General features: G+C 35.6%; 1 protein-coding gene across 2 annotated transcripts; it reads left to right on the forward strand.

The window, feature by feature from the left end:
• Positions 1–9,352: 9,352 nt before the first annotated feature.
• On the forward strand, positions 9,353–12,257 carry LOC114392047 (activator of 90 kDa heat shock protein ATPase homolog). 2 transcript variants are annotated; one of them, XM_028353086.1, is made up of 4 exons: positions 9,353–10,563; positions 11,699–11,778; positions 11,877–11,956; positions 12,040–12,257. In XM_028353086.1, exons 1-4 carry the CDS (start codon positions 9,691–9,693, stop codon positions 12,072–12,074), a joined length of 1,068 nt encoding a protein of 355 aa, XP_028208887.1. In that variant the 5' UTR covers positions 9,353–9,690; the 3' UTR covers positions 12,075–12,257. The 2 variants fall into 2 exon arrangements, with proteins under 2 accessions (XP_028208887.1, XP_028208894.1); XM_028353093.1 differs by having other exon boundaries at positions 9,354–10,563; positions 11,877–12,257.
• Positions 12,258–12,553: the final 296 nt, after the last annotated feature.

Below are 12,553 nucleotides of genomic sequence, written 5' to 3' on the forward strand. Positions count from 1 at the left end.
TATTTCATTCATTGGATGATACCTTCAGTAATTTGTTTTTAAGCATATTTTCCCGTGAAAAACTTCTTTTGTAAAAAAAAGTTTTTATATTTATCTAACACACTGTTCAACCTTCATTCTAATGTGATAACTGTTATTTCAACCACACATAAGTTCCCTTAACCACAATAGTACTAAGGGTTGAGCGGGCTCTTGTGAGCAACCTATAAGTGATTTTGGGCGAATGTTTCCCATCCGAAGAGGCATCCAAAATAATGAGACTAGACACATTTACATTAAGAGTATCAATTGTTTTAATTTTCATAATTTATAACTTATTTTACATCTATCATTCGATTAATCTATTTAAAAATAGGTCATATATATATATATATATATATATATATATATATATATATATATATAAGATTTAATATGAAATATATCTTTAAGTAGATTAACAAATCAAACTAGACTTTCAAAAATGACATACTATGCCTAAAAAAAGCTTATCGCCAAGAACAAGTGATAAATATATATTTAAGCATTGAACAGTTTTTTAAAAAAACTAAGTTCATTTAAGTGTTATTCAATCTAACTTATTTTTATCTGTATTTATTAGTTTTTACCACTTAATAATGACCTTATGCAAATCTTGTTATATCATACCAGTAAGACAAAAATGATTTTGATATAGGTTTAGATTCTCTGATGTCATATTTTTGTCCAGTAAAATCTTAGCAACTGTACTAATCTTCATATCTTATTAAACGCTGGCTAATGTGGGGACCTGATCATGTCCCCATGGTGGGAAAGTAATTTCAACCGTAGAATATGTGCTTTTTGTTGGGATAAGTGTTGGACTACCATAGTAGTGCCTACACTGGATTTTTTTTTAAAAAAAAATTGCTTTGCATCCGTTCCCTTTTCCCATTACCGAACCTGCTCTATTTCTATCGTGCCGCCATGGAGGATTGATTGGTAAGAACACCCACATACATCAATATCCTTATTTTCATAATTTTTTTCAATTCCCAAAATAAGAGAAAAAAGAAAAAGAAAATCAAAGCTAGAAGAACATGTTAGGAATTTTATAATTCCTAATTAATTAATTAGCGTGGGCTGCATATTATATTTATCATTTATATTAGTTATTTACATTTATGGGCTCAATAAAAGTGATCTAATTTGGTGAGCCTATTGGACTATCAACAAAAGTTAATATGGGCTTGATAAGCAAAAACCAGTTTGGCCCGTTAGGGAACAATGGAAACTCTAACAGGTTAAAACCTAAAGCAAGGTTGTGGTCCCCAATACACCAAATCAGAAATTGTATTCTCTTCTTCCCATCTCACGAGAAACCTAAGGTCCCAAAAGGAAAATAGTGATTTGGTTGAGGAAGAACACAAAACCAGTAGTTCCTTAGACTCATCAATTTGGCTGCTTATCATGGATCCAGGTATTTTTCACAACCCCTCTTGATAATCTAACGTAATGTGTTTCCGGTGATTATTGGTATTTTATTAAGATCCCTAAAATCCCAAACAAGTGATATCAGAGCCACCATTATTGTTAGATTATTGGGAATTAAAGTTATTTGGTTTATGTTATACCTGTATTATTTTGTTACATGAACCCTAATTTTATTTTGGGATTTTATCTTTGCAATTATAATTATGATTGCAAGTTTGGAATTTTTTTTTCTTTTTGATCATGATATAATAATCATCATATGCGCGTTCATGTTTTGTGTTCGGATTCCATGAGAAATTTTTTTTTTCTCGCTCCAGAATAGTCATCCATTTTTGTTTCTCGTTCACGTGTTTGTTTTTTTTATGGTTGTTGGTTTTGTTTTCTTATGCATGCCATGAATCCATGTCATACATGCCATGACATGATATACATGTGGTACGTAATCTTTGGCTTTATTATATCATCATAAGAAAACCTTTGTTGCATATTGTTAAATGCAATCTGGCTTTTGCATTTTATTTTTGTTTTCCTTGTTTTTATTTGTGAATTATGTGTATTAATTGGTGATTCCCATTATGTTTTGGTGTAAATTCAGAAATTACAAACCCTCAAAATTATTCCTTTTTTATGTCTGGTAATTTTGATTGATTTGATTGAAATAATATATTGTCAAAGCAATCTCTATTGTGTAAATTAATTTAATTAAAATTGCATAGATATTAGTATAAAATTATTTATGAGAATTGTGCTCAGCCCAAAGGAAGACACAATTTGGCCAAATAATTTTGTACTTGTGATGATAAATGTGTGACAATTATAAGGTATTTTCATGTGAATTATAGTCAATCCAAAGAAAGACTATAATTTGACAGAATTTATTGTCAATATTTGATCATTGCATTGAGAGTACCAATTGCAAATTAATTTCTCTGTCCAAAGACTATGAATTAATGTTGTGTTGGATATCTTGTGATGAGTTTGTTATGCGAACTATTTTGCACATGTCTTGTTATACATACATACATACATACATACATATATATATATATATATATATATATATATATATATATATATATATATATATATAACTTATTGGTTTATTTGTGAGCATGTAATTATTTTTATTTTTATTATTATTCAGTTTTTGTTGCTAGTACTACAAATGTATATGCTCAAGTGAACAGTATCCCTCTGTTGAATGGGACAATTTTTAAGGTCTGGAAGGAAGCCGTAGAAATTGTTCTCGGCTGTATGGATTTGGATTTGGCACTAAGAACGGAACGACCCACTTCCACTCCAGAAGCCTCCAATGAGGTAAAAATTGAGAAATGGGATCGTTCCAATCGAATGTGCATTATGATCATGAAGCGCTCTATTCCAGAAGCGTTTCGGGGTTCTATTTCTGAGGGTGGAAATGCAAAGAAATTTATTGATGAAATTGAACAGTACTCTGCCAAAAATGAGAAGGCGGAGATGAGTAACCTTTTGGTTAAACTCATCTCCATGAAGTATAAGGGAAAAAGTAATATAAGGGAGTACATGATGGAAATGTCTCACTTGGCATCTAAACTAAAAGCACTTAAGTTAGAGCTTGGTGAAGACCTGCTCGTGCATTTAGTTTTGATCTCACTTCCTGCACACTTTGGGCAATTCAAAGTGAGTCATAACACTCAAAAGGACAAATGGTCCCTTAATGAGCTTATATCTCACTGTGTGTAAGAGGAAGAGAGGTTGTAGAGAGACAAATATGAAAGTGCTCATTTAAGTTCCACCTCTTAGAATAAGAAAAGAAAGAAAACTAAGGGTGCTGCTGAAAGACCTTCTCAGCAAAAGAAACCAAAGAAGGATGAGGAATTTACCTGTTACTTCTGCAAGAAGTCTGGACACATGAAGAAAAAGTGTCTCAAGTACGACACATGGCGTGTAAAGAAAGGTAAATTTCTTGCTCTTATTTGTTCTGAAGTTAATTTAGCTTTCGTACCTAAAGATACTTGGTGGGTATATTCTGGTGCTACTACTCACATAAGTGTAACCATGCAGGGTTGCCTGTGGAGTCGACTGCCAAGTGATGATGAAAGATTCATATTTGTTGGCGATGGCAAAAAGGTTGCGGTGGAGGCTATAGGAACTTTTAGATTACAGATAAAGATTGGATTTTGCTTGGATTTGTTTGGGAATTTTGTTGTACCGTCTTTTAGACGGAATTTATTTTCTATTTCTAGTTTGAACAAATTTGGTTTTTCTTGTTCATTTGGAAATAATAAAGTTAGTCTCTACCAGAATTCGAACTTGATTGGTTCTGGTTCCTTAATTGATAATCTATATATGTTGGATGTTAATTGTTCCTATAATGAAATACTACAAACAAATTGACGTGGTACAAAAAGGAAATTAAAAGAGAATTCAGCCACTTTATGGCACAAACACTTAGGTCATATCTCTAAATAGAGAATTCAGAGACTTGTGTCGGATGAAATTCTTGAACCTTTAGATTTATCAGAATTTGAAGTCTATGTTGAATGCATAAAGGTAAAATGAATAAATATAAGAAAATTAGGTGCCAAAAGAGCTAAAGACATCTTTGAACTGGTACATACGGACATTTGTGGTCCTTTTCCAACACCTTCTTAGAATAGGCAACAATACTTTATCTCGTTCATAGATGACTACTCTAGATACGGTTACCTTTATTTGATACATGAGAAGTCTAAATCCCTAGACGTTTTTAAGAGTTTCAAGGCTGAAGTTGAACTTCAACTTGGAAATAAAATTAAGACTGTCAAATCTGACCGTGGTGGTGAGTACTATGGTAGATATGATGGATCAGGAGAACAACATCCAGGACCTTTTGTGCTTTTTCTCAAAGAGTGTGGAATTGTTCCACAATACACTATGCCAGGAAAACCTAGCATGAATGGTGTTGCAGAACGATGAAATCGAACTCTTAAGGATATGGTGAGAAGTATGGTTAGTCATTCCTCTTTGCCAGATTCACTTTGGGGAGAAGCCTTAAAGACCACAGCTTACATCCTTAATAGGGTTCCAAGTAAAGCAGTTAATAAAACCCCTTATGAACTTTGGACTGGCAAAAAGCCAAGCATTAAGAATTTGCATATTTAGGGTTGTCCGGCTGAGGCGCGACCTTATAGGCCACATGAAGGAAAGTTGGATTCAAGAACAATTAGTTGCTATTTTGTTAGCTACCCTGAACGCTCTCGGGGCTATAAGTTTTATGATCCCACTTTAAGATCAATATTTGAAACGGGAAATGCAATATTTCTTGAGGAAGTTGAGTTTGGGAAGGAAGAGAACATAAGGAAAGTTGTCTTTGAGGAAGAACCTTTTATTGACAGTGCTCAAGTCCTCATACTTATTGTTGTTCAAGAAACAACTCTAGTAACAGAAAACAATGTTCAAACTATTGTTGATGACATTGTTCAAGAACAAGACAACGATGAGGTTCTTCCTCAAAAACCTCAACAACCTTAAGAAGTGTCATTAAGGAGATCTGTTAGAGAGAGGAGAAGTGCAATCCCTGAGGATTATATTATCTTTCTCCAAGAACATGAGGATGGCATTGGTTTAACAGAGGATGATCCGATTAACTTCTGTCAAGTCATGCCTAGTTCTAACTCTCAAAACTAGATCAATGCCATGAAGGATGAGATGAAATCTATGCAAGACAATGATGTTTGGGATCTCGTCGAATTGCCTGAAAGTGTGAAACCTATTGGTTGCAAATGGATATTTAAAACCAAAAGGGATTCAAAGGGCAATGTCGAGAGATATAAGGCTCGTCTAGTCGCTAAAGGATTTACCCAAAAGGAAGGCATTAACTATAAAGAAACCTTTTCTCCAGTATCTTCAAAGGATTCTTTTAAAACAATAATGGCACTGGTAGCTCATTATGATTTAGAGCTACATTAGATGGATGTTAAGATTGCATTTCTAAATGGTGACATTGAAGAAACAATTTATATGATGTAACCAGAAAACTTTGTATCAGGTGACTCAAAGTCTATGGTTTGCAAACTAAATAAATCCATTTATGGTTTGAAACAAGCTTCCCGTCAATGGTATTACAAGTTCTATCAAGTCATTACCTCATATGGTTTTGAGGCAAATATAGTTGATGATTGTGTATACCACAAGTTTAGTGGGACTAAATACTCATTCTTAGTGTTATATGTCGATGATATACTGCTTGCTAGCAACGGTATAAGCTTTTTACAAGAGACTAAGAAATTTTTGATGAAAAATTTTGAGATGAAAGATCTTAGGGAAGCCTCTTTTGTATTAGGAATCAAGATACTAAGAGATCACTCTCAAGGTATCCTAAGGTTATCACAAGAAGTTATATCGATAAGGTCCTAAATAGATTTGGCATGAAAGATAGTAAACTAGGAGATACCCCGATAGCTAAAGGAGACAAATTTAGTCTCAAACAATGCCCCAATAATGACCTTGAAAGAATAGAGATGCAAAAGATTCCTTATGCATCAGCAATAGGAAGTCTAATGTACGCTCAAGTTTGCACTCGTCCCGATATAGCATTTGTAGCAGGAGTTCTGGGCAGATATTCAAGTAATCCTGGAATGCAGCATTGGAAAGCAGCAAAATATGTGATGTGTTACCTAAAGAGAACAAAATATACATGCTCACTTATCAGAAGTCTGAGAATTTGGAGATCATTGGGTACTCAGACTCTAATTTTGCTGGATGTCAAGATAGCAAACGCTCCACATCTGGATACATATTTATGTTGGCTATTGGAGCTATCTCTTGGAAGTTTGCTAAACAGACTCTCATAGCTTCTTCAACCATGGTTGTGGAGTTCATTGCTTGTTTTGAGGCATCCAACCATGGGATATGACTAAGAAATTTTGTTACTGGTTTGCATGTGGTTGACGACATCGAAAGACCATTAAAGATTTATTGTGACAATAACTCAATAGTTCTTTACTCCAACAACAATAGGAGTGCAACCAAATCAAAGCTTATTGACATCAAGTTTTTGGTTGTTAAAGAAGGAGTTCAGAATAGATAGATTTCCATAGAACATTTAAGGACTAATGATATGCTAGCTGACCTACTTACGAAAGGTTTGGTACCTAAAGTTTTTCATGAGCACACTGCTAATATGGGATTGATTCCTTATAGTACCTTAGTTTAGTGGTAGTCCCATTTATGTTCTATATATGCCTTTTGTTTTTCAGATATTTGTATAGATTGATTTTCTATAAAATAAATTTGAAGGTTATCATTTCATTCTGAGATTGTTTTGTTTGTAATATTTATATTGTGTTTGGATTGATCTCTATACAGAATAAAGTTTGGACTAGTTGGAAATGAACATGAATGAGATCACATTGCATGTTATTTTCATGTTGCTTATCCATATTTGATCTATGTCATCAAGTATATGTGACATTGGTGATCATTGTGGCTCAATCACGTTGGATTTTGAGGAAAACTGCAATGGTTTTGTGTTACTATATAGGATGGACCAGATTGTTTAAGGAAAGTCTAAAAGTAAATAACATACGGTTACGCGCCTAAAGACTTTCGTAATATAAATGATTAAGGTTAATATGAAGCTCAAGTGAGAGATTGTTAGGAATTTTATAATTCCTAATTAATTAATTAGTGTGGACTACATATTATATTTATTATTTATATTAGTTATTTACATTTATGGGCTCAATAAAAGTGATTTAATTTGGTGAGCCTATTGGACTATCATCATAAATTAATATGGGCTTGATAAGCGGAAACTAGTTTGACCCATTAAGGAATAATGAGAACTCTAACAGGCTAAAACCTAAAGTAAGGTTGTGGTCCCCAATACACCAAATCAGAAATTGTATTCTCTTATCCCCATCTGACGAGAAACATAAGGTCCCAAAAGGAAAACGGTGATTTGGTTAAGGAAGAACACAAAACCAGTAGTTCCTTAGACTCATAAATTCGGCTACTTATCATGGATCCAGGTATTTTTCACAACCCCTCTTGATAATCTAAGGTAATATGTTTTCGGTGATTATTAGTATTTTATTAAGATCCCTAAAATCCCAAACAGAACACGTATTCTTTTCTTCCAATTCCCAACTCTCTTATACTAGATTTTGTCCTTTTTTATTCACTCAATGATGTACGATCATGCCTCCGCAAGTCCTATCATGGTCTTCACTTTATCGTCACCACAACCACACGACTGCACCACCTGGCATAAGTTGACAGCAAGAATGCGACGTCGTTCTAAGGGTAATATTTAAGGCACTACAACGTTGAAAAAGGGGCTCGAGAAGTTGACGATGTTTGTTTTCGTGGTAGTAGAGAGCTAGATAATGTTGGTGGAGAAGCTCATTGACCGTAAAACAGAGACTGTGGAGTCGTTATTGGTGAGGATTGGTACTTCCAAGTCAATGGAGATAGAAGCAGCGCATGGAAAAAGAACGGAGAAGAGAGGTTTTCTTTCTTTTTTTTTTTTTAAAAAAAAAGAAATCTAGTGTCAACATTTCTACTATAGTCATGCACTTATCCCAAAAAGAACTCTTATTCTACATCTAAAATTTCTTGCACTGTGGAATCCCCACGCTAGCCAACGTCTATCTTATTATACCTTATTGTGTCGCACTAAAATGGTCTAGCTTAGTGGGCATGAAGAAATAGGAAGAAAAGGGGGAGAAAATTTTAAAATTATGTGTGGATCTCATATCTATTTCTCTTTATTTTAATTTAAAGTCAAATGATTTATTTGTTTTTTTATCTTTTTTTTTTCAGTTTGATTTTTTTCATTTAAATAATTCATTTTAATTCTTTTAAAATGATTCAAAAAAGTCCTGTCATCCATATAAAATTAATGTCATTAATTAAATAAAAGTATAGATGACTAAAAATCATCACAAAATGTAAGTTTTTTCTTGATCTTTCCCCTTCTCTTTTTCTCTCTTCTCCTTCCTCCTCCTCCTCTCTCTCCCTCTTTAGATCTCCCTCTACTCCCTCCTCTTTCCATCGCACGTCAACCTCCTCCACCTTCGCCTCCACTATTTCCACACCCTTCTCCGACGTCATGCGCCTGTCTCCTTCCTTACCACTGCTACCTTCCTTTATTCCCCTTTTCCTAATGTTGTCAAACTTTTTTTTTTCATATCCACAACGTTCACAAATTTAGAGCATTTGCACATTTGAATCTTCATCTAGAGTTTGTTGTTCCTTAATGCATTTTTTACTTCAAGATCAAGATGTAAGAATCCATATTTGGTGTTGCATTCTCATATTTGGTGTAGCGTTTCCAACTTCAAGATCAAGATGGGAGAAGCCATATTTGGGCAATTAGGTTTATGGTGTGATAGGGTTTGGGTTGAGGTTGGGGTGGTGGTGCAATGGTCGTGCATAGTTGGTTGTGGTGTGCTAGCCGCCTAGCTGATTCCATCATCCATGGCGAAGTAGAGGAATTTGTTGTGCTTGTGGGGAGAGAGGTTGAGGTCGGAGACCTTGAGGTTGTTGGCACTCTCGAGGAGGAGGGGGAGGTTTTGGAGCTTGAGGTCTAAAGAGAGAGGAGGAAGGAGAAGAGAGAAGAAGAGAAGGGGGAAGATGAAAAAAAAAACTTAAATTTTGTGATTATTTTTAGTTGTCAATACTTTTATTTGATTAATGATTTCAATTTTAAATTGATGGGAGGACTATTTTAAATTAATTTAAAAAGATATGGGACCAAAATGAACTTTTTTAAAAAAAATAAATTGAACCAAAAAATAAAATAAAAGATTAAATAGATCAATTGATCTTAATTTGAATATTTTTTTAATATATTTTTTTCATTCTTTTCTGTTTCACATAGATAAACTCACCCTTAGTTGGTCTGGTAACTGAAATTTAAGTGAATGAATGAATGAAGCCAAAGCCGTGGGCCTTTGGCGGCTTTACCTGGCCTGCAACGGTAAGTTACTGTATCCAACGAAACTCCCAACTTGTTTCCCCTGTCTTCTAGATCCTTCCCTCGGTCCACCCCGAAACCACTTTCACGTTTCCCTTTTATTTTTTTGTTTTCCCACTTCGCTGGAATTTCCCATATATAGTCACATTGATTCTGGAACCTTCTAAACTCTCCATACCCATCCTCAACTACCATTATTATTGCCACCCCCACTCGCGAGTGTATTGGATTGAGATCTTAAAAGAATATTTTGGCAGAAAAAACTCCCGCGTGGATCTTTGCTCATTTGAAATTCGATGGCGAAGTTCGGCGAGGGTGACAAGCGGTGGATCGTGGCTGAGCGCCCCGACGGCACCAACGTGCACAACTGGCACTGGGCCGAGACCAACTGCCTCGAGTGGTCCAGAACCTTTTTCAACAACAGTTTCACCAACGTCGCCGTCGGTGACGGCGATGCCACTGTCACGATCAAGAAGGTGGAGAAGCTCGACGGCGAGGCCTATGTCAACGTCCGCAAGGGGAAGGTGATCCCCGGGTACGAGATCAGCGTGAGGCTCGCTTGGGAGGGCGAGGCGCGTGACGCCGACGGAAAGGTTCTGAAGAGAGTCGACGGCGCCGTCGAGATCCCGTACATCTCTGACGAGAACGCCGGCGAGGATCCGGAAATTAGGGTTTCGGTGAAGGAAAATGGCGAACTTGGGATTAAATTGATGGAGGTGATGTTGAAGAAGGGGAAGGTGGTGGTTTTGGAGAAGGTTAGGGTTTGGGTGGAGAGCATGGCGAAGGGTGGGCCCGTGAAGGACGAGCTCGAAGCGAAGAAGGTGGCTGTTCCTCACAAGAACAACAACAACAATAACAACAATAGTAGTAATGGTGATAACAATGTTAAGAAGGAAGAGGTTAAGAAGAATGAGGGGAAGAAGGGGTTTAAGGTGATTAGTTTGATTGAGAAGTTTAATTGTAGGGCCAGGGATTTGTTTGAGATTCTGATGGATGAGAATAGATGGAGGGGGTTTACGCAGAGCAATGCAAGGATAAGCAAGGAGGTTGGAGGAGAGTTTAGTATTTTTGATGGGTCGGTGACCGGGAAGAATTTGGAGTTGGATGAAGGGAAGCTGATTGTGCAGGGATGGAGGTTTGGGAGCTGGCCGGATGGGATTGAATCCATGGTAAGAATTATGAAGCTTGTGAATTTATTTGAGTGTTTAGGATGGTGGGTTGTGATTTTTCTGTGTACTGTTTTTGGATTGGTTTTGGAGAGTGATGTATGTTCTTGTAAGAATCAGGATTTGATAGTAAGAGTGGTGTAAGAACATATTCTAAAGCTAAGTTTGATAGGCCAATAGGGTACACATCACATAAAAAAAAAAGACCAATAAATAGGATTGGGTTTAGCGGAAGGAGTTAGTTTCTTAGTATCTAGCTGATTAAGGTTTGAATTTTTGTTGTGTGATGTGACAACATTTAGTGTCTGATAGTGTATTTAAAAGGGATTGCCTTTGAAAGAAAATACTTGTAGGGGATCAAAAAACAAATTGAGTTTGATAGTTAAAAAGAATTTATTCTGATGACTATAGTTTTGATACACCTAGGGTCAAAAGATTTTGAGATTTTATACTTGCAAATGATTGAATGTTGATTAATATCAGATTAGATATGACTTAATGGTTTTTAATTATATGATAACTTATAATCGGATTGTGGAGTCAATGTATTCCAATAAAATTATATTTTGAAGAACTATCTCATGAAACTTTGATCAAGTTCTTTCAAAAGTTTGCTTTGTAAGTTTTACAATAAAACTTGTCAAATGATTTTTCTTAGCACCTAGAGAGATTAAGAGATAACAAAGAGAAAAGTGTAGGTATGATAGATGATATGATGCTAAGATAGAGATAAAGAACAATGGTGAGTGTTAATGGGGATTTTGTAATAGAATGGTACTCTTTTGGGAAGTTTGAGCTTATCATGCAAGATCTTCAATGCTTTTGGGTATTAAGTTTAATTAAGTGACTGTTTGTTAAATTCTTATCATGTGTGAGTTTATGTAGTAAATTTAATCATGAGATTTATTGATATACAGAAAAAGGTTTATTTTGATATGTTCTATCAAGAAATTTATGGAAATAAACTAAAAGAGTTTATAAGAGGTATGCTATTTTTATAAGCCTAAATATGTTATCTAGAAGCTCTTCCTGATGTCTAAGCTTATTAAATGTTTGCTTCACCATACTGAAAGTGCTGTGGTTGTGGTGTTGTGCTCTTTTATGTAGGGTTTGTTTCTGAATGGTGTGAATTTTGCAGGTGAGGATTGTGTTTGAGGAGCCTGAAGATGGAGTCACTGTTGTTAAGCTCACACATAGTGATGTCCCTGAAGAAGACAGGTGAGTCGGTGTTTAATCGTTTCGGTTTGGGTTTGGAATTGGTTTTGCTCAATCGAGTTACTGAGGATATGTGGTTGCTTGCTTGCTTGCAAATGCAGATATGGAAATGCAACTGTGGTGGAGAACACAGAGAGGGGATGGCGGGATCTCATTTTCCAAAGGATACGGACTGCGTTTGGTTTTGGAATTTGAGCTTTTCCTCATACTATTTATGTGTTGTACAATTTTATTTTTTCTTAAGGAATTTTGTTTTCTTTTCAGCAAGGAAAGATTATTGGATTGGCAATTTCTTGTGAAAGACGAAGTGTCTCATGCTCAATTTAATGATCTTGCTGGCTGTATCTCTAGTTAGAAATGTGATCTGTCATCATTTATCAATGTGATCTCATTGTCCATGTCATACTGAAAGGGTTACAAATTCAGTTGGAGCTAAATTGCTCCCATTCCCATGTTTACTAAATGAAGACTGTGATTACGAATTTCCAGCGCATAGTGATTTTAGTTACGTTGAAATTGGATATTCAAATGGGTCTTGAGGGTAACTGCCGTGAACCACCGACTGTGTTATAAAAATTGGTTCGGACCGGCCAATCTGATCGGGATCCTGTCTCCTTACTGGTCTGGATTAGCTTTCACATTGGTTGTGCATCCAAACCAACCAAATTAACCTGATCGGTTTTGGTTTTGCTTAAACCTAGGTGACCTATTTGAGTTTTGATAAACCAGACCGGGTTGAGCTTTCTTTTAAGAAAAAAAATCTGAATCATCATCTCAA

This window comes from Glycine soja, chromosome 2 (genome assembly GCF_004193775.1).
Source record: "Glycine soja cultivar W05 chromosome 2, ASM419377v2, whole genome shotgun sequence".
Classification (NCBI taxonomy): Eukaryota; Viridiplantae; Streptophyta; class Magnoliopsida; order Fabales; family Fabaceae; genus Glycine; species Glycine soja.